Raw genomic sequence first — 22,439 nt, 5'->3', positions numbered from 1 at the left:
GAGGGGGCTTAGTGTGAGTGTGAGAAGTTGCCGGGCGCGGCAGATGCTCTTTGTTGCTGGCCAGGCTATTGTTGTTGAAAGCTGAGACTTGAAAGGCTGGGATTGGGTCCAGCTCCCGGCAGCAGTAGGACACTGCGCCGCGCTATTGGCTCTCCCAGAGTGTCAATCAACTGCTCGTCCCGCTCAGCAGCCCTCCTCTCTCCGGCCGGGGAAGTTGAGCTAAAGTTTGAGGAACTTTGTACGACAGAAGTAAATTTGCCAGCAGCACTTGGGGGTCGCTGCGGGATTGAAGAGAGACAGAGAGGAGGACCGCAAGGATGAAGCTGTGTCGCACTTTTCTAGGTTCGTATCACTGACTTTTTTTGACTTTACAGCAGCAACTTAGAAGATGAACTTTCTGTTTCGGCATCTGCGTCTCTCTTAAGAATGACACTATGTCTTATCCTGCCTCCGCTTTTGCACTGACGCCGCTGAGAATTTTCTAATTTAATTAGACATACTGCAGATAAATATTACACAGAGCTAAATTTTAAAAGTTTTGGCCACGCGAGTCAGCAGCTCTGTTTATGATGAAAATATAAGCTTTTTTTTTTTTTTTTTTTTAAAAATACATTGCATCCATCGCTGAGCGGAATTAAAAGAGGCTTATAGTTCTGTCTGGTCACACCAGCTGTAACTTTAAAACTTTTGTGCCAACACAGGCTGCCGGCCGAATTCATCCGACACAAACATTTCTAAATAAACTTGTGAACTTCTCTCCAGCCTATAACTCGAACTAAACTTCGACCCCCGTGGTAAAAGCTGGCCAGACAAAGGACAGTTGGTCCCCTAGGGGACCGGGTGGCCCCGGTACCGTGGGGACAATGCCAAGCTGCGGGCTTATTAAAAACTTTTTTGTTGTGTTGGTCTGCCGGCTTGTTCCATCTGTCGAGGGACTATAGGGGCCTCCCCCGGTCCCAACCTCAGCGCTCAGTCAGCTGCTGCCCCATGTAATATTTATACTGGCTGCCTACACAGCCCGGCTCCGCATAATATAGCCACCATACAGCTCCTAGTCTGGAGTGACGTGACCATTAAAGTCCTGCAGGCTTCTGTGCCATCTGCATCTGCAGATTGACTTTGTTAAAACAGAAGGAAAAGTTTTCCAACTGCTGGGTAAATATAGAGTCTCATCCTTTTAAAATAAAAGGTAAAATAGTGAAGTTGAATCTTGAAATAATGAAGTGTTTAGATTACTTTAGAATAATTAATCATTGTTAAATTTAGATTAATTTAGTTGAGTAGTGACAATTAAGGCTTATAAAAGTTAATTTTGTTTCCCCTGTATTTTATTCAATGATGAGGAATAAATGAGTTTAGGTAGTTTAATTCAGTGGAAGCCAGTTATTTAGCCATTCAGGCTTATAATAAAGGATCAAGGAATTTGTTTTGAGAAAGTTTAAGTTATTTAGTAGAAACAATTTGGGCGTATAGTAGTGGATCAACTGTGTTCAGTTTAACATGAGTTCAGGTTAGTTTAGTTTAGCAGACCATCCATGCGTATAAAAGTGGGTTATGCGAATTGTGTTTCTTTGGATTTAGTCTATTACAGTAACACACTATTATTCAAACTTATAACGAGGAATAAAATTAGTTTATTTAAGTTTAGTTTTCAGTTTGGTTTAGTAAAAAAACAATTATTCAAGCTTATAAAAGAGTTAACGTTAGTTTAGTTTGGTCTCAGTTAGTTTAATTTAGTTTAAACTGATAAGGAACGGTCAAGTTAGCTGAGTGGATTTGGGTAAGTTTTAATTTAGAACCACAGAATACACAAACTGTGTAAAAACAAATAAAAAAAGTTTTCCAGCTGATATTCCAGCTGCTGGTTAACTACGCGTCTTATCCTTCCAAATAAAATGTTTTTAAAAAGTGAAACTACGTTAAGCAAGTGGGTAGATTATAGAAATAAAACAGAAATGACTTCCAAAAATAGTTTTGTGTATTGTCATTAAACTAAGCCTAATGCTACACCTAATGAGGCAGATAGTTAGCGAGAACAGCGTGCAGACAAAAGCCTTTGTTACCTCAACAATAAGCTTATGTAAGGTATTGTGCAGGCCTGAGAGCCACAGCAGGCCTGAGCTGTCCACGGTGCTGAACACACACACATACACACTAGCACAGCACTTTGGAGCTTTCCGCAGTCCTGAAATCACACAGCAGGGAACAATAATAACAATATGAGTTTATATTAAGTTTATATTACAGGTTTGTGTGCGACATTTACTCTCTATCTTCTTCTCTACCATCTCGAGAAATATGTTTCACTCTGACCTCCGACCTCTGCTGGTGGCCTCTCTGCTCACATCCGCACCTGACCTATAGGCCCAACTTTTCACTTAACCCCCACCCATCCCCGCCAGATCAGGGATTTTCATACCCCCCCCCCCCCCCCCCCCCCCCCATTCTTTTGTTTACTCGATTGTCGACACTGTTGTTGTGCGAATCCTCTCTCCTCCGAACCCACAGTCTGAAATCATACTGATGCGGCGTGCACGGCCGGTGATTGATTTCAGCTCCAATGCATAACAATGGGATTGCACAAAAAGAGCCTGCTGCAAAGAGATAAGAATTTAATAGAATTTCTGAAAGCTGAAGGTTGGGCTTTTTGAATATTCCCTGCATACGCGGCGTGGAGACAGCAGATAAAGGATGGCATTTGTGGGGACTATTCTCAAATGGCTTGTAATGAATGGTTGTCATTTCCACTAATGGTTTCAAAACAACAAAGCAAAAACCGGTGTGAGCAACATTTGGGAGTGACTCCAAGTTGCACTATTAATACTGGCTGTTTGTTGCTTGGAGCTGCACTGACAGTTGGCATTATTCTCTCAATGTGCCTTCAGAAGTATCAACAAATCTGTAAGTGACAGAGATCACTCTGCTTCAAACTCCTGCAGGCGTCCAATCGAGTGTCACACGATTTCAACCTGATATTATTTCAAAACTGTCTGTCTGTAGCATTTTCCCCCTTGTGATAATTCATATTAATATCGCACTCTCATTCCCTCACCTCCCCAGAGCGTAAATAATTTTAAGTAAAGCTGCCTTGGAGACTTGCCGCTGTGCTTATATGTCGTTAAACCCCTTCGTTCCATACGGAGGAATTATCAGATGCTGTCAGTGCACAGCGCATATACTAACTCTGCATACAACTACTACATCAATTCCGAGTCCTGGAAGGAAAAAAATGTCCCCTGAATGAATTATTGGACGGTACCACTTCCCAGGATGCGTGGGGGGTTGAAGGATTACAGTAGCTGTAACCTCCATAATGCATTTGCGGAACATCAAGAACTTGTCAGCGGGTGAAATGTATAAAATATGAGCTTATACCGATGTGTCATATTGTGTTGGCTGCGTCCTGTAGAGCCCAGAGGCGCAGAGATGCTTTCTTACTGACAATGTGCAGACTGTTTATGATGTTAGAAATGTTTGGAGAGGGAAGCAGCTCGGGGGAACTTATTTTCATATTTGGAGAAAAAAAATATGTTAGAGATGATGTTAAATTGTAGTTTTAAGTTGTCAGCTTTATTGGCTCAGATGATGTATGTGTTTGAGAGAGAAAGTGGAGGGGTGGGGAGTGAGGGGAGTCAAAGAGAGAGAGAGTGAGAGGGAGGGAGGGAGGGAGAGGGAGTGTGTACATGTGCCCATTGACTTAGTGTGTAGTAAGGGGGGACCTCAAGCCCTGCCCATCTGATGCTGGAGGTTTTACTACAGCTTCCGTGATGTCATGGCAAAGGGCGGAGGGAAGGGATGGGGTGGGGGGCGGAGGGGCGGGGAGTGGAGAGGAAATGGAGGGGGGTACAATGGCTCATGAGGGAAAGGTAAGTCAATATTACGTTTTTTCTCGCTGACAAAGGCAAATGAAGCCATGTTTTTGCTTACAAACAAGTAACATCTTAACGCCTCGATCCGGAGCCGTGCGCTGCTGCGCTGTGTGGGAGAGGCCGCCCGGAAACCTTTGCTCGCTCTTATTATTTACGACATCTGGGCATTTGTAACGGGATAGATGATCGTTTTTTGAAACCCTTACTCGGGATATCTTTTTTTAAGCAAACTATTTGACAGCGACCTGCAACTCTCAAAACAGCGAGGACACAGAACCAAAGCCCCCTAAAGGAAGTATAATTGAATTCAGGTAATCAGAAATGGTGATTATGTTTTGATGCAGGTTACAAATAATTTGTATTATTTTATTATTAATCGCAAATTATCAGGCCTCTTTTTATGCATTACTTTGTATGTATCTATCGCATGTTCCGCGCATCCGCGCAGTATTTTAAAGCATCACCAACAGCGTGATTTGACCGAGATAAGTGTTTTTCCTTACATTTTTGTATTTCTATTATTCCTCTAATGTGAATTAAAACTTACTCATAGCTGCGATCTCTCAACACTTTGATCTGTTTTTTTCCTCTTAAAGTGTGGATTTGTTTACTCGGTTTATTAACATTTTCAGAACGCATCATCGATTAGAGTGTTGGAAATAGAGAAGACGCTGTTTTGGCTCACAAGTGTTCATATTAACATCGTTGCCTAATAAGAAGTGGGAATAAACCAACTACGGCGCTTTCTCGGAACCTCAGAGATGCGTGTTTACCCACTCATCACTCTGCTTCTGCTGGATAGTTCATCTGTGTGGTTGTGTGTGTGTGTGTGTGTGTGTGTGTGTTGGGTTGGGGTTGGGGGGGGGGGGCATAAATTAGCCCGTTTACTGTATACTCGCCACACACTACTGCACAGTATACGAGTCACATTTCTCTGTTTGTGGATTGTTAGCGCAAACTGTGATGTATATCTGGAGAGTTGGCTGACCGATTGGCTTCTGCTGTGTTATTATGATGTTACAGTGGGCGTTTGTGTGTGTGTGTGTGTGTGTGTGTGTTTGTGTGTGTGTGTGTGTGTGTGTGTGTGTGTGTGTGTGTGTGTGTGTGTGTGCACGGACAGATGGATGGATGGATGGAAGGATGAAGTGAGTGTGTTTGAGAGAGGGAGGGAGGGGTTGGCCATTTGATCCTCTGCAGCAAAAACAGAGATGCTCTCTTCAAATGTCAGCCGCCTTTAGTGGTGAGCAGATTAAAAAAAAAGAAGCACGCTGGAAATAAACACCGGGCATCGGAAGGCAGGCTGCAGCTACACATTTCGCCGGAATTTTGAAGCCATCATCTTGCCCGAGACTGTGCGTGGTGCATAATGTGAGCCTGTGCGTTGTGTTTTCCTTTACTACCCCCACCCCCCTTCTTGCTTTGCTTAGATGGCCACGTAATGTGCTGTGCGCCTCACGGTCTGTCAAAGCACCTGCGTCCTAAGATGGAGGAAAGAGATGGGGGATGATGATACACACGGCGTCACCCCTTAAGTTTTTCTCTCTCATTCCCGCTGTACCAGCCAGTAGGACCGCCAATGTAGCTTGGTCACGGAGAAGCGCTGCTCTTATGAGAAACTTCAGCGGTTAGTTTAGATGATCCGGTTTGAAAATCTTTTAGGGTTAAGAGCACGGAGGAGGTTGAGGGTAAACTTGCTTCACTCCCCTATATTTGTATTTAAAATGCTTCCAGCTTTAGACACGGTATCAATTAATGCAAGTTTGGCTATTTAGGAGAAAAAAAATCTTTTTATGGTAAATGATTAATAAATGTTTTATGTGTTTTTTGTTAATGGTAGAAAGTATGATGATGATTCACTGACTTGCTTGCTTTTAAAATCCAAAAACGAACCTCTGCTAGGCTATGTAGCTGTAAAATAGAGTCTGCAGTTGTACTTATGTTTAAAGCTTTTAGGCTATTTAGTGAATGAAGCTTGTGAAAATGTAAAGAAGGACCCGTTACTCAGAGTGAAGTTGTGAGTCTATTTATAATGTAGAATGAATAAGGTCAAAATTTAATGCATCATGGGCAAAAGTGATAAAACACCTATTGTTTTTCTTTTGCTTACTTTTTCTGTAAAATGTAGCCTAGTTTCAGGGGATTACAGAATTAGGTTATTGGTGCCTTATGCTGTCAGTAGAGGCTATAGAGCTGCATGCAGCACAGGCCCTGATATGAAGTTGCTTCTGTTTTTTTAGTTACCCTCTATTTATGAAGGGTTGAATAGCCGATGGTGAAGACAGCAGGTGCCGGAGGAGGGAGTGTAATAAACATGTTGGAGGAGCAGCTGGGGCCAAATTGCACCCTCCTCATTCAAAGCCTATCAGAAATCTAAGCAATACAAGCAAAGGTCAGGGTCGGCCAGGCTTTCAATGGAGAGGAGGCATTTAAAATGAAAAGCCTGGAAATAATGAATTTCATGCCCTTAAAAGGGAAAATAAATAAATAAGTTAAAAAAAAAAAAGAAAATTAATTAAAAAGTAAGCCAAATATGCATAATTCTCTGATGGGCAGAGAGAGGAGCATGACATGCAAAAGTGTTCAGAACATCACAAACTGCAGCTTTAGGTGGAGGACTCCTCAGGTGCACAGAGCCACACAGCTGGCGTTATGTTTTATAAGCAGCAGTGACACGTTTGTATTGTTTCTCCGATGTTGAGGTCAGGGTGGCCCTCAGGGAAGCTCCTCCAAAAGCTGGTTACCATGGTGCTGCCTTTCCCTTCCACACCCCAGCCCCTAAACTCCCATCCCATAACTGATAAGACTATGCATTTGTCGTGATGCCTTTTTTTTAGTTACCTCTCCTGCTCTTTTTTTATTTGACCTTCAGGCTGCGATGTAAAAACTCACGTTGATGTTTTAAACAGCAAATTAAGATTTTGACAGACTTATCTGAATTATTATTTTTTGCTTATCTATACATCACCAATCCAATTTCCACATCTGCCAGATAATCTGGTTACTGTTTTTTGTCATGTGACACAAAGAAACCAGTGAGTAATGAGAGACTGTACCGCTCCACAACTTTTGATTTCTGTGTCTCTTCTGCCTGGCTTGCTGTAATCACACTAAGTTGTCTCTAAATCCTGCTTAACAGGAGCAGGAGTGTACAGCTGGCCCTGGCCCTGTATATACACTAATACTGTTATAGTCAGTTCACCCTGGTATCTAATCTAACTATAGCTTTAGGCCTCTTTGTTTCATTGTCCCAGTACAGTAAGCCACAGGCCTGTAATAGTATTACTTAAGCCTTCAATTTTTTGTATCAATTTAAAAGTTAAATGTTTTATTTTTAGAATTTTTTTGTGATTTTTGGCTGAAAAGAAGAAAGAATTTTAAACATGGCTCTGAGCAATGCTAGCTTTGAAAAACACAGAATCCTGGCAGTAAAATACATTTTTTTAATCCATTCATTTTGCATTCATCTGTCTCCCCATGCCCCCCCTCGCCTCTGATTAACCAAACCTCCCCAGTGAATGGTTAATTGTCTAGTACTTCTCCAGTGTTCACTGCAAAATAACAAGCTGCAAGTCTTTTAGGTGGGAATGAGCAGTATCTTATCAAAGAATAAGAGAATATGTATCCAAAGAGAGTAAGTATCCCAAGCAGACGAGGCTCAAATTACTTTTTGTTTTTTCATCTGTGAACCATCCAGATGTTTCAGGTTTTCACATGAAACAACAGATGAAAGCGTAGAAGGGTCAATTTAGCTACCCTTTTTTATGATTAATTACCTGATTTGATAAAGCCAAACAATCAGATATCTAGTGCAGAATGTTCAGCTGTATTTTTTCTCTCTGCTGTGGGAGCAGTGGCTCAGGACTGAACAAAGTGAGCAGGGACACTGATACATGGCCGGAGGCAACGTGTCCTAATAGAGCGCTGTTATATATTTGGCATTTAGGAAGGACTCTTAGCTCCTTGGCCCCCAAACTAACAATACAGGACGGATGCTCACTTCACTTCACTTCACTTCACTTCACTTCACTTCACTTTAAAAGATGGAGAGGGGAAAACATTTTTTCAAAAAGCAAATAAGAGAGTTTGCGTGCTTGTGTGTGCATGTGTGGAGACAGAAATAGCTGAGACAGAGAGACAGAGATAGAGATGCAGACCAACAGTATTGCTGTTGTAATCACTTCTCGGCTGAGGGGGGAGTGAAAGTTGATAAACAAGCATTTTGCAGAGTGCTGGCTGGGCTTTGGTGAGGTTTGCATGTAATGGGCAAAGTAGGGATGGGTGCGGAGAGGGAGTGGGGAGTTTGATGGAGGAGGGGCAGGTGGAGGGTAGGGCTTGTCCACTTTGTGGCCCCTCAAATACGGGCATGCAGCCTTTTGTTGTCTCTTTAACTGTTTGCTTTTAGTGTGCACTTTCCTCCTTGCACTGCGAGTTCATGCCCAGGACAGTGTGTGCAGGGGAAATAACTCACTGTATCTTTGAAAGCAACATGAAGAGAGATGAAAATGTAGAGATAATAGATGGACAGATGCAACTTGCACCCTACAAAGGCCAGGAATTTATATGTACATTGAAGTGTAAAGAGGTTTATGTTTTGTTGCCTCTCTTGCATAATATTTGAAAGTGCTATATAAATAATAATAATAACTTTGTATAGCACCTTTCAAACAAAAAATGCAGCTCAAAGTGTTTTACAGCTTTATAAGTGCTTTATTACTGGAATCATTAAAAAAATTTGGAATATTCAGTTTTTATATAAAAAATTCAAATAATTATAACAGTTCGCCTTGAATTCCCGCTGTGTGATTAATTGTGAATGATTACTCTTTCACAATATTGCTGCTTCAATTTACATTTTCAATAGAGTGGATTCAGAGTGCGCTGACCCAAACCTTGGTCTGTTTGAGTGTTATTTTCTCTATGAAGTTCTTGAGGACCGCCAGACAGATAGGTAGCCCATACAGAAGAGGAGTCGCTATAAACTCAAGGGCGCTTCCTCTTTCACAGCATTGTGCTGCCTGCTGCAGAGATGCACAATCCATATGAAGGTTGAAAACTAAAGGGTATAGATGTGTATATATTTCCGAAAAAGAATCAGATTTCACCACACCAGCTAAGCCGTGCATAAAAAAAAAAGAGTAGAGAGAGAGGAAGCAACATCCGGATGTTTCGGAGTCTCTCAGTCTTAAAGCTACACTAGTTGAAAAGTTCAGCCTTGGGCATTCATAGAAAAATACTCACTCTCCCTGAACTCAAAACTGAGGGGGAAAAGAAAAACTATTATGATAACGCCGTGTTTTGTATTTAACACCTCCTCCATCAGCAGCATCAACGGCAAGTAGGAAGAAAGGAGAAGAGATTTAGAATAGATTTAGTATGTTTCTCTTGGGCGATCAGGAAGATGAAGTGAAGAGCTATTACCTTGATGAAAAAAAGGGGAGAGAGTGAAAGAAAAAAAGGGCCTTGATTTATGGATGATTCATTATTTACTGACCGTTCCTCACCCCCTCTCCTCTCACACACCCCCTTCTCCCCCATTCGCTTATATACGCTGAAAAGCTTGATAAAAATGCGCAAATTTGATTGATTCTAATAGCAGACTGACAGGGACCCCAGCTGGGGCACTTAACCATGCCTATGTGTGTGTGTAAAGCACACACTGTTCCTTTAGTTAATAAAGAGGTGTGTGCAGCATGCTCGAGTGCCCCAACCTACCCTCAAAGTAGCACCCTCACCCTCCCCTTCCTTCCTTTATCCAAACCCTTCTTTGTCCACTGGTGCTGATGCTGATGATTTAGTATGACAACTCTCTTTTCTTCCCCCTTTTTTCCATCGTCTTCTTTTCCCCCCAATTGTAAAATCTCTCCCTCCCTAACCCTCATCCCACCTCCTTGCTTCCTCTTTTCCCGGTGCTAGAAAATGAGTTTCGGGGCGAGCTGGTGAACCAGCGGTGGACACGAGGCGAGAGGACCAGCAGCCGCTGTCAGGCCTCCCAGAGACTGCAGAGCCGTCGACCAATCATGGTGAGTGACAAGGCCCCCCCTCCCCCACCCCGTCAGCCTTCACCATTTACTGCTACCCCCACACTCCACCACCAACCCAATTCTGCTTCCTGGGCATTTCCCCAATCCCTAATTCAGCAAGGAAAGTAGAAAAGGGTGTAGGCAGAGGTAGGATGGAGGGATGAGGCAGGCTCCGTGTGTGTATGTCTTGTGGGGAAAGGGGTTGGTCGGAGGTTGGGGGGGGGAGGGGGGGGGGGGGGGGGGGGTTGGGTTGATGGCCACGCCAGACAGAAAAACATAAATCAAACACCACATTAAATCTCCCGCTTTGCCCTGCCCATCCTTTGCTCCAGCCCCGTTCAGCTTACTTCAGTTTAGTTAAGCTCAGCATGGCACAGCTCAGCATTTTCCCACTGCTGAGTTCACTTCACTTCACAGGACTTTTTTTTTGTATTGAAACACAATAAAAAAAGAAATTCAAAAGGATGTCCTTGAGCTGCTCATACTTTTTTGTCCATGATATTACTCCTTATCAGCAGAGTAGACTAATACTGTCGCTCTCTCCTACCAGATCTTTTCTTCTCTTTTAACCCCCAAACCTGTTTCCCCTCCTTCTTGTACTTCAGTCTGAAACTTCTCACCCAAATTGCTGCCATTTCAAGGTTATTTCTCTATTCTGCAAACATCTGGTCCCTTCTCTCTTACCCCTGCATCACAACTGACTGTGACACTCAACAAAGAGTTGGAGGGATTGAGGAGAGATTGAAAGAGAGAGGAGTGGGGGTGGTGAGGAGGAGGAGGAGGAGAGGGTTTGTTTTCCCCTGGGCCCAGTAAAAAGTAGTTTTGCTTCCCCGCTGATGGCTCGGGTTCATCTGAAGAGATGACTTTTATTGATTTGGTTTGATTTCTGCTGTTGAGGGAGCCAGAGAGAGAGAGAGGGAGAGAGAGAGAGAGAGAGAGAGACAGACAGACAGAGAGAGAGAGAGAGAGAGAGAGAGAGAGAGAGAGTGAGGCGCATCGGTTTCAAACACTACATCATCTGAGGCGGCCCCCTGTCGGCCTGGCACATGTGATACCTGTCACAGAACCTTCTTATTAGGATTAGAGCAGAAAATATGTTTAGTTATGAATGCTGAAATCACATCAGGATGACTCATAAACACACACACACTCACATCTGACCCATTACGCAGGCACAGTCTTTTCGCATATGAAGTGAGAAACACGTCTCCCCTCCTCCCTCCTCACCACTCCTCTCTGCCTTGTGTGAATTATTAAAGTGAGACTGTGGAAGGGCTCACCATGCACTGATCCAACATGGAGGCCATGCAGCATAGTCCACCTGTTGAGAACTGTGCAGCTCGCCTCTAATTGGCAGCTACTGTCTGCAGGTAATTTTTGGAGATGTCAGTCTCTGTCACCAGTTGTGAACGTTCCTTTCCAACTTGATGTCCCTCCACCCCTCCTTAAGCCCTTTCCTTTCCTCATCTCTTGTAAACCTGAAAATGAATAAAAGAGTCATTTATGTGCACCAGGGGACGGAGGGTGACCTTCTCTCTGAAGTCATTGCCCCCAGCCATCCATTTACATAGAGCTGTCAGAATGCAGAGCAGAGCCTTGGCCCTCCTGCACCGACCGTCACACACAAAAAAGGACATCATTGATAATGTACAACACAACCTGTAGGGATGAGCCGCGTCTTCCTCCTCCTCCTCCTCCTCCTTTTTTCTTCTTCGTCTGCCGCTGCTCCACACCACATTTCACACAAGTTACACCCTGAGACACACATACACACACATACACACACACACACACGCACACACACACACACTCACACAGATGTTGACTAGATATATAATCGATATAATACAATAATAATATAATAGACTTATATTCATTTCTTGGAGACTTATCCTAACCCTAACCATAACCACTACTTGCCTAACCCTAACCCAAACCATAACCTTAATCTAACCCTAACCTTAACCACTGACCCAAAAATCAGCATTTTAGCAATTGGGGACACAGCTTTCGTCCTCAATTGGACAAGCTGTCCCCAATTAACTGGTCTTAAGTCTGAAATTTGTCCCCGAAAGTACCCTATGACAGACCCACTCACATACACACACACACACACAGACACACACACATATGCACATGCTGCTGTTGCTGCTGCACACACTTTCATGCACATTCATCCACACCCGGAAACACTCCCTCTCTCTCCTTCTTTCTCTCTGATATGCACAAGACATTGCTGGTACAGTGCAGGCCTACCTATGCATCGTTGAAGGAGTCTAATTAAATGACAAGGTAAAGGACAACTTTTGAACATACATTAAAAAGGGCCCTTTGAAAGAGATTATGAAAATCAGGTGAATGCCTGCCTTGCTGCATTCAGATTCACTCGCTGTGACTTTGTGTTCATACAAATTTAATGAGCTGGAATTGAGAAAAAGGACAGGAACAAGAGGAGAACTCAGATGTGCTTACCTATTTAAATGTGTGTAACTATGGTTACGCAAACATGAAAGCAATAGGGGCCCTTTTCAGGCCAGGTTTTCATCAATCCATGACTATCAATGTAAGGAGGAGGCAAAGGAAGGAGGATGAAAAAGTACGGGAGTAATAGAATAGTATATAATCTTTTCATGAAGGAGGAGCATGCGCTTTAGTCTCATTCACACGCACACACACACAATTTATCTACACTTCCACCTACTTTAGCATTTGATTCATCAACTTTCAGCCTTCATTCCCACTCTTAATCATATTTACAAGTCAGTTTTGAATACAGACAGTAAATCCCTTTTTTTCATCAAGTTATGGTCACTTAAATTTCTTAACTCTTTTTTTTTTTCCAACCATGCCTCCACACACTGCTGGGCCACAGCAGCAACTCTGAATTCTTTTTCAAAATGTTACTAAAATAAAAGCACAGAAGTAATATCAGCAAAATATATTTAAAGTATCAAAAGTACTTTATATGCAGAGAAGGGTAATTTTAAATGTTATATTATTATATACACTTGCAATAAGCAGCATTTTAACATTGTAGCTGGTGCAGGTGGAGCTAATTTGAACTGCTTTATATATTGTGAGGTGGTTTAATCTGTAACAATGCATCATATTTTATAAACTGATCATGTGTTATTTTTGTGTGTAAAATGTATGTATGTATGTCAAAAGTACCATATTTCTCTTTGAAATGTAGTGCAGTAGAGGTTTAAAATAGCAACACTGTACTAAAGTACAGTACTTATATACTTAGTTGTATTTCACCACTGCTCCTTTCACACATGCTCACATAAATAAAAGTGCATACAGTGGAGTGTAAGGAAATGTATGTTGACCTATACACAGGCAGGCACGCTCCTGTGTAAAGGAGCACACACACACATTCACAAAAAACTCTTCACTGCACTCTTATCCGCTCCTCTTCCCACACAGCACTGTGAGTGGAGCACAGAAGGAGTCAACTGCTCCCTTCAGGCAGGGCACAAAGCGGCTGCTTGTTGCACAACTTCTACATTAACAGCGCTTGATCAAAAGGGTTGAGGCCAGAGTAGCGAGAGAGATAGAGAGAGAAGAGCAGGCTGAGGCAGTGGAGGCTGCACACAGGAAGGGAGGGGCTTGTGCCTGCACCTGTACCTCCGGCCAAACACTAGACACTAATGAATGAAGCGCACCCTTGGAGGGAAAAAAGAAAAAAAAAAGAAAAGCCCTTAACAACACCAACAACAGCGTGCTTCATCTTCCTCTCATCCCTCTTTCCCTCCTTCTTTTCATAAGTAGTCTATTAGCAGGAAAGGGGCATTGCCAAATAGAGAGAGGGTGAGGAGAAATAAAGAAGAAGAGAAACAGGGACCCTGTGTTTGAATCCCACTATGGCAGTGCCAACTTGACTATAGCAGGCAACAAAGCAGCTAAGTGCCTTGGCAAGGAGAAGGGGGGGGGGGGGGGGGGGGGGGATAAAGGGGAAATTTTGGAGGGAGGGTTTACAAGAGGTAGGAAGTGTCAGACAGAGAGAAAGAGGGGAGACCTGTGATTAAAAAAAAACACAGTTGAGTAATCAAAGCTAATGGCTCCATTGTGACTAAAAAGCATCTGATAGCTTTAGAGTGCACTGAGAGCAGCGCTGGGTGTGGAGAGGTAGTGCTGAGGAGGTGTGGCTGAGGGTCAATATAGTGTGTGTGTGTGTGTGCGCGTGTGTGTTGGGGGTTAACACCTGCTCCTTTGTGGCATAAAAGCCGAGCCAGGAGTAGCAGCGGGCACGAAGCATGCCCTCTACACACACACACACACACACACACACACACACACACGCATACACACACACACACACATTAACTCCTCCTCTTAAAAGGGTTATTACAGTGTTTTTTTAGTGGCTGTGTTTTTGCTATATTATTATATTCAGCATAGTTATGAGTTATCAGTACCTCCGCTTACCAAGGCTGTGGCCCCTGCCCCTGTGCGGGCGCTGCCTATTGCCTCTGCACAGTGTGCAATCATACGCACCACTCAGGTGCAGGAAATTACAGGGAGAGATGGGAGGTGGGGGTGAGGGTGAAGGTGGGGAGGGGAAGGTTTTCCTCTCCATAAGTCTGTATTTCTGTCTTTCTTTTGATGAAGTGAGCAGGACGGTAGCATCAGAATATGTTGTTTTTCCCCCCCTGTGGTGAGAGGAAAAAGTGATGGATGAGGAGGGCGGAAGGAGTGCTGTTTGGCGAGAATTAAAGATATGATCATCTCTTTGTGTCACTATTACCTTTGGTGTGTTTCAATGGGAACATTTTGAGTGAGGGTTATTATACCAGCTCTTTTGAAGCACAGGTAGGCAAGGACGATTAACTCTGGATGTGTGGTGGAATATATTGAGAGCATTGAGAAATTACCACTGATGGTCTCTTTTTTTCTCCCTCTCTCTCTTTTCTCCTCTACCTGTTTCCTCTTTCTGTCTGTTCCTCTCTTGTCTCCATCCCAGATGAGTGTAGAGGGTGATGACAAGCGAACTCGCACTCGGTCCAAGGGAATCAGAGGTGAGTGTTTGTCATTTCTCTGCGTCATGTCAGGTCCTGTCTGTCAGAGATGCTGCAACAGACATGCACACACACACAGAGTTCAATACACATTCACTCAAAATTCTTCACATGAAAACATCAGTTCCACAGGTCAGCTAGGCAGCTTGAACTTTATATTCTAAAGCAAGGTATGAGTGTTTGTGTGTGTGTGTGTGTACATGCTTATATGTATGTATATATGAATGTGTGTATGTTTAATTTAGTAAAGCTAAGTGGGAAAAATTCACAAGTTCCAGCTTCTCTGATGGTAAGACTTGGCGTGCTTCTTTTTCTTCTAGGATAGGAAAGTAGGAAAGTATTTTGGACCATTTTTCTGACAAAACAAGCAATCTGTTTAGACTATAGACTATGGCATTTTTCACTATTTTCTGACATTTCATAGACCAAACCATGAATTGATTAATTAAAGATACAGTACATTTGAACATTTTGGAAAATACGCTTATTCGATACCACTGGCATGTTGGTATGATAAATAGGAAGTTATCGCTTTTAGCTGGTTAGCTTAGCATAGCAAACTTGTCATCTTTACACTTTTTGTACAGATCAGACAAACGAGATATAACATGTTAATTAGTAAGCTTTAGAGGTGTTGGTAGGTGTATTTTGTTACCGACAGACAGAGCCAGGCTAGCTGTTTCCCCCATTTACAGTCTTTATAGGCTAACCGTTTGCTGGCTGCAGCTTTATATTTAGTGTACAGATACAAGAATGGTATCAATCTTGACATCTAAGTCTGTGCAACAAAGGTAATAAGAGCATTTCCTCAAATGTCTGTCTCTCTTCCTTTAAGAAAATAACTGGCAGATGAATGAATAATGAAAACAATCAGTGCAGCTCTAATCTATCTTGAACAATGTGTCTGCCTGTTAGTGTCTATGTGCATGTTGTAATGTGAATACAGATCAATTGTATGTGTGTGTATATATACATACTGATACATGTGTCTTTCTTCATTTGTTTATACATGTACAAGTGTGTGTGTATGTGTGTGTGTGGTGTGTGTGTTTGTGTGTTTGATGTTTAGAAGCGCAGCAGCACAGCAACAGTTCATAGGGCGTTCAGAGCGCAGGAAGGTGTCCAGTCATTCCAACTGCATGATGAAAGACTGAGAAACACTCCACACACACATTGCTGATGTGTGCGTGCAGCATGTTAGTGTGTGTTTCCCGTGCTCTTGGTGTATTGGTATGCGCTGGGTCTTTCTGACATTTGATTAATGCATGTGATATCAGAGCCTAAACTTAATTCTCCAGGATTGTATTGTTTTCTTGTTTGCTCTGAATGAAAATAGGATATTTAGGCAATATGTGTGTTTGTGCGTGTGTGTTGTTTGTGAGCAGAGCTTGATTTATATTTTCCCAATTATGATACATAAGGTGCAACAATCATTCCCGTTTTATTGCTGAAGTCTGCATATAATTGTCTGTTTTTTTTGGCCGATTTAGGTTTTTTGTATGCTTTTGTGTTTGCCTTTGTGTGTGTGTGTGCCCTATTCATACGGTATGTTTGTGCAGGCCAGCACTTATACTAGTGTTTGTTTTGTGCTTGCCTTTGTGAGCATGTGTATGTATGTGTATAAGTTTGCATGTAGATATGTGTATGTGTTTTTATGTGAGCTTGGGAGTGTGTAGGTGTTTCCCCTGATTGTACAGTCAGCAGTGTGTAAGCCTCTATGAGGAAGCCTCGTGGGATTCGTATGCATTTGTGATTTATTGATCTGAGTTTCTTTTAGCAGCACAGCGTTCTTAGCAGTCGTTCACCTTTGTTCTGCCTCCCTGTATCTTTCTTGACCCTCCTCTTTCTCTCCCCCCTTTCTCCTTCTCTCAGTTCCTATTGAGCTCGTAGGACAAGAGCTGAGGTAAGGAAACACCTTCATCTTTGTGCAAATCCCTTTCAGAAAGTTCTTTTATGCACACGGCAGAGCACCCCCCGGCACTTGTAGACTCACTATCAGTGCTTCTTTAGATGATGTTGTATATATATATATTTTTTTATTTCTTATCATCACTTCTTAGCTCGTGGTCAGTACCTCCTACTGGTTGCTATTGATTTATCATAGCCTTTTGCTATTTCCTGCTGTGAACACATAGAGTAGATGCAGTGAAAGGGGCGTATGATCATTTTGCAATTCGATCGAGGGATACAGCAAAAGGAGAGAGGATGGTGAGGGGCGAATATTTAGTTTTTCTCTTGCCCTACCTTCCCGGTTTTGTCCTCCTCTTACTTTCCCACCCAGGCGGCACCTTTCAGGGCCTCGCTAGTCATGAAGTCCATTGTCCTCTCTCCTCTCCCCTCCTTCTAAATTATTTTTGCATCCTCTCTCATTTTGTCAGCACTCCAAAAAAACCTTTGGGTGTCTGGATCATGGGAGGAAAAAAACAGTCGGGGGGCCAGAAACCACCTCATTTAAAATGCAAATGCAGCATTTTTTAATAAGTGAAATTAATAGTAAGGATAATTGGAGTAATAAAGGGCAATTGCTGGGGGAAGTTAATGAGAATTGAAATGAGCCGTCCTGAGGGGTCGTAGCAACCTGAATCAGAGGAGAGAGAGAGAGAGAGGGAGAGAGAGAGGGAGACCTGATGATGATGTCTGGTGAGGAGAGCAGAGCAGGGGAAATTACAGCAGGTCTTGGCTGATCCTTATCGATCATAGTAACAGGATATAGGCCAGGGTTGATGTACGACACACAATATTATGTTCTCCCCAGCTTGTTGCCACCTGCATTCATGCATTATGTGTGTCTGTTGGAAGAAGGTGTGGGGGGGGGGGTTACATATCTGTGGGCAATGTGCGCCTTTGTGCATGTGCATTTTGTGTGACATGTGTGCTCGGTTTGCATGTCTTTGCTTCTTTGTTTTGTTCATCTTAAATTACTTTTGTATTGCCTGTGGTTATCATTGCTTCTGCATAGGAACTAAAATGCACCATGTCTTAAACATATCTCTAACCTCCATCCATCTCATCCAGCTGCCCCACCCCTGGATGCAATGGCTCTGGCCATATCAGTGGGAGATACTCACGACACAGAAGGTAGGGCAGATTAAAAACCCACCCTCTGTCTGTCCTTTTTCTTTGTCTGTCTGTTCTCCTTGTCTTCTCTGCCCCACAGCATCCGCTCATGGAAAAAACAGCTTCGTTTCAGTTGTTTAAAGGAATAGTTGGACATTTTGGGAAATGCACTCATTGCTATCTTGCCGAGACCTAGATGAGAATATCGATACAACCACTTAAATCCACCTACCAGCACCTCTAAAGCTAATTAATTAACATGATATGTCTTGTTTGTTTAATCCATACAACAAAGTGTAAAAATGACAAGATGTGGTTTTACGGGGGGCTATTCTGGACAATTTCTTGGCTGGTTGTGGTGATTTCCATGGCAACTTCATGGTGACGACAAGACTCCATTCATTAGCTGTTCCCTGCCAAGAAATAGTCTAGTACAAAACCTACTGTAAAAAAAACTCATCTTGAACAGAATAAACAAACAAGATATGAAGTTTTAATATAAACTTAAAATGTAAAGATTTCCATGGGCAGCAGTGAAAAGTAATTTCTTCAGGTTTTATTCAGCAGCTGTAATCCTCATCTTTGCCGTTCACCATCAGAGAGCCTGTGGGACTCAAGGCAGCTCACTGGCTTGTGACTCCTCTTTATTGAGGGGCAGATATTAGCTATCTGTTTACATGTGTATTTGTTCAGCAGGCTATTTCAGATGCACTTTGGTTATAGATCCTCCCTCAATCTCCCTTGGTGTATCCCAGGTGAGAGTAAGAGGGAGTTTATTGGATTTCACCCTCCATTGAGTCGCCTGCCCCTCTCTCCATACAAGTTGTTCATTAAACGTTAGTCAATTGGCTGAGATTGGTTCTGATGTCTGAGTGAGCGAGCATGGCGCCCCCCTCAGGCTGTATGTGTTGACTCATACTCTCATCACCATTCATATCAAAATACACACACACCCTCCATCACTTTGCTTCAACTCAGTCATGGACATGATGAGGTGCATGAGGTTTTATTGGACATGTTAGAGTGAGTATGTGATTTCCAATTGCATCCCTGTTAAGTTTTCACAATGCTCTCTCCTTCTCTTTCCCTCCATCAGCATTCTGGGTTGCCCCATAGCCAGAAAGCGCCGTCTAGAAGAATCAGAGGCCGATCACGAGCAGGAACAAGAAACAGAGCGCCCAGCCTCCAAGAGGAAGTCCCATCCCCTGAAACTGGCCCTGGACGAGGGCTTCAGTGCAGAAAGTGATGCCAGCAGTGAGGCTGAGGGAGAGGGAGAGAAGGATGGAGAAAAAGGAGGAGGAGGAGAGACCAAGGAGGAGGAGGAGACGGAGCCAGCTGTAGAGGAAGAGAGAGAAGAGATGACAGAAGACCTGACGCAAGACAGACAGACAAATGGAGAAAAGGAGGAGACACATAGTCAACAGAAGGAGGAGGAGAGGGAGGAAGAAGAAACATATCAGAAAGAGGAATACACATTTGCAGCTGATGAAGGTAGGTTTCTTCTCATTGAGGCAAACCAGCTAATATTAACATCATCTCTGCCTCTTCTTTGCTGGTGAGGAAATGTCTGCTCCAACTAAACTCAGGAGCTTTCTCTATGTCCATATGATTTTGAAAAAGAACCAACTAATTCCAAACGATAAAACAATAATCTAGTCCATCAATGACAATTTTGATAACTGATTATTTGTTCATCAAGCAAAAATGCCAAATGTTCACTGGCTTCAGTTTCTTAAATGTGAAGATTTGCTGCTTTTCTCAGTTTTGTTTCATTATATGCTGAACCTTTTGGGGTTTTGGAGTGTTAAAAGAACAAAACAAGCAATTTGAAGACGTCAATTTTGGCTCTTGGAAGTTGTGAGGGGTATTTTATGACATTTTATGGATTCAATGGTTAAAAATAATTGTGAGATTAAAGGGGTAGGAGTTATTTAGAATTGCACTTCACAAGGTACAGATTTTAAAAAGTATGGTCAAATTCGAAGCAGCAGAGGCTGAGATATCCTGATTTTTGTCCATTGTATGGATCCAGAAATGCTGGATCCTACATTTCCTGTAATGCAACCCAATAGCATCTTTCATTAGACCCTCCTTGTCTACTAAATGGACATCTCTTTCAAACCCTAGACCTCCTAAAAATGTTAAGTTTCAAGCATAAGCCAAGATGACCCTGATTACGTCACTATGACATTATCAGGGTAACTTTTTCAGACTGGAAAGCTCCCTCCAGAGCCATAGAATGCATTATACAGCTGTTTTCACAGGCTGAGTGGTACTTCTCCTGATGAGTAAACTGAACTGCTCCTTTAATCAGTAACAGAAATAATCATTAGTTGTAGCCCTTCGATTAAGGTATCCTTTAATTGACAATAAAGATTAAGTTTAACCATAACCTGTATGACCGAACATAATATTTTTTCATTTGTGGTACAGAGCTTACAAATGAATACTGCCTGGGAGGCTTTAAATAGGGCAAGAAATTTCCCCAAACACATTATTTGCGATCCAACTACACTAGCATTTAGGTAGAGTGGAGCTAAGTGGTTTCTATATGTGAAGGCCAAAAGCACAGATTAAATCATGGGAATGTGGTTAATATCAATCCAGCAAAACACACACACAAAAACACTAAGTTACAAAGAAGTCCTTACATGGTTATCTAATATTGCAAGAGATAAATTGCCATGCCTTCTAACAACCACTAGAGGCACTAGGACTTTGTGAGTGAGTGCTGCTTTACATCTATACACTCCATCACAATAGGTGTTTCTACTTCACTGTGAATTCACAGTAAGTGACTTGGCAGGCAGGGAAGTGATGCCACTTTATCTCACTGTGTGACTAACTCTTTCCTCTGTGTTACCACTCTGACCTCTTCATCTTTGTTTCCACAGAGGAGGAGTGTGTGATCATTGAGCCTGAGCTTGGCGTGGCGCCACCTGCAGCCGAGGAGTGTCAGTCTCCTTCTCAGAGCGCCGAAGAGGTGGCCAACTCTCTCCTCCACCTCGGCCGAGTCTCCAACACCACCACCAACAACAATACTCCAACTGTGGCCATTCAGCAGCCTGTTGCTATGGAGACTGAGGAGGATGTCATTATGACAGCCGAGGGGGGTGAAGAAGTAAAGGATGAGCAGGGTGGGGGAATGAATGAGGGAGAAGAGGAGGAGGTGACACAGAGAGTTCAAGTATCGGAAGAGTCATCTGTACTGCAGAAGGAGGCGGCTGAAGTGGAGGAAGAGGAGGTGGAAGAGGAGCAAAGAGAGTACGAAGATATGAGCAACCACATGAACCAGGAGAACCACCAGTATATCACTGAAGATGTCCAACACCACCAAAACACAGATGAAGAGGAGGAAGAAGAAGAGGAAGAGATGGCAGTGCCAGCACAGCAGAGGCAGAACTCTCCAGCAGAAGAGGATAAGGAGAAAGATGAAGAGGAACACAGGGAGGTGAACCACATTCTGCCCGTTTCTGATGTGCCAACTGCCATCTGCACCGTCACCAGCACCGCAGCTGCTCAGGGAACACAAATGTCTGAAGACCACAGGGCCAGTCCTCTGGAGGACTACAAGTCACACAGAGCAAGTCCCCTCGAAAACTACAGTGTCAATAGAGCCAGTCCACTTGACAAATATGACTCTCATAAACCAAGCCCACTTCAGAACTACAAGGCCAGCCCTCTTTTAAGCTACGGCTCCCACAGGACCAGTCCACTGGAGGACTACTTTCCCAGCACCAGAGATGAGAACTATAAAATCCACAAAGCCTCTCCCGACATTATCGAGGTGCGTTCCGATAAGTCAGAAGAGAAGGAGTTTGATGATGTTGATGGGGATGACGAGCACGATGACGAAGACAGCCTTTCCCAGCGTTCTACTGTGACAGATGAGTCAGAGATGTTTGACATGACCCGAGGGAACCTGGGCCTGCTGGAGCAAGCCATTGCCCTGAAGGCAGAGCAGGTGAAGCCAGCCGGGCCCAGAGAGCTGTGCTGTGCCCCAGATATCCACCACCAGCGATACTTCACCATGGATGACAGGCCCAAGCACCTGGATGTCCTCCGCAAGAGCTACTTCAGCAAAGGTAGGACGGAGTGAAGAAACAAATAGGGGAGAGCAGAGTTACAGCATGTACTGAGACGTAAAAAATTGCTTGAGATAGGCAATACATCATGAACATATTATTATTTATATTATTTTTTTAAGCTGCGTTAGCTTGTTTCTACAAGCAAAGACCTAAACATGGTGATGAATTCAAGGACACTCCAACATCTGAGGCTTGATAGTCGCCTGCTGATTGTATTTCACAAGTTACAAGTTACTGTGTGTTGGGGAAAAATCTAATTCAGAAAACAAAACAATAAACAATGAAGTTAAGACTGAATCGGTTGTTTCTTGCATTAAAAAAAAAAAATTTCACTTTGGAAAATGCGCTTATTCTTCATATATACAGTACTGTGCAAAAGTTTTA

General features: G+C 43.0%; 1 protein-coding gene across 4 annotated transcripts in view; it reads left to right on the top strand.

Moving 5' to 3' along the window:
- The first annotated feature begins 224 nt into the window (after positions 1-224).
- myt1b (myelin transcription factor 1b) overlaps positions 225-22,439 on the top strand; it is a 45,514-nt gene continuing 23,299 nt past the window's right edge. For all 4 annotated transcript variants that reach the window (XM_044352665.1, XM_044352666.1, XM_044352664.1 and 1 more), the window contains exons 1-7: positions 225-342; positions 9,783-9,889; positions 14,856-14,910; positions 16,783-16,813; positions 17,926-17,988; positions 19,064-19,458; positions 20,862-22,052. In XM_044352665.1, the coding sequence (XP_044208600.1) occupies positions 318-342; positions 9,783-9,889; positions 14,856-14,910; positions 16,783-16,813; positions 17,926-17,988; positions 19,064-19,458; positions 20,862-22,052 (1,867 nt within the window). In that variant the 5' untranslated portion in view covers positions 225-317. The remainder of the gene's footprint in view (positions 343-9,782; positions 9,890-14,855; positions 14,911-16,782; positions 16,814-17,925; positions 17,989-19,063; positions 19,459-20,861; positions 22,053-22,439) is intronic.

The sequence above is a fragment of the Thunnus albacares genome, chromosome 5 (assembly GCF_914725855.1).
Source record: "Thunnus albacares chromosome 5, fThuAlb1.1, whole genome shotgun sequence".
NCBI lineage: Eukaryota > Metazoa > Chordata > Actinopteri > Scombriformes > Scombridae > Thunnus > Thunnus albacares.
This window is presented reverse-complemented; position numbering and strand designations above follow the sequence as displayed.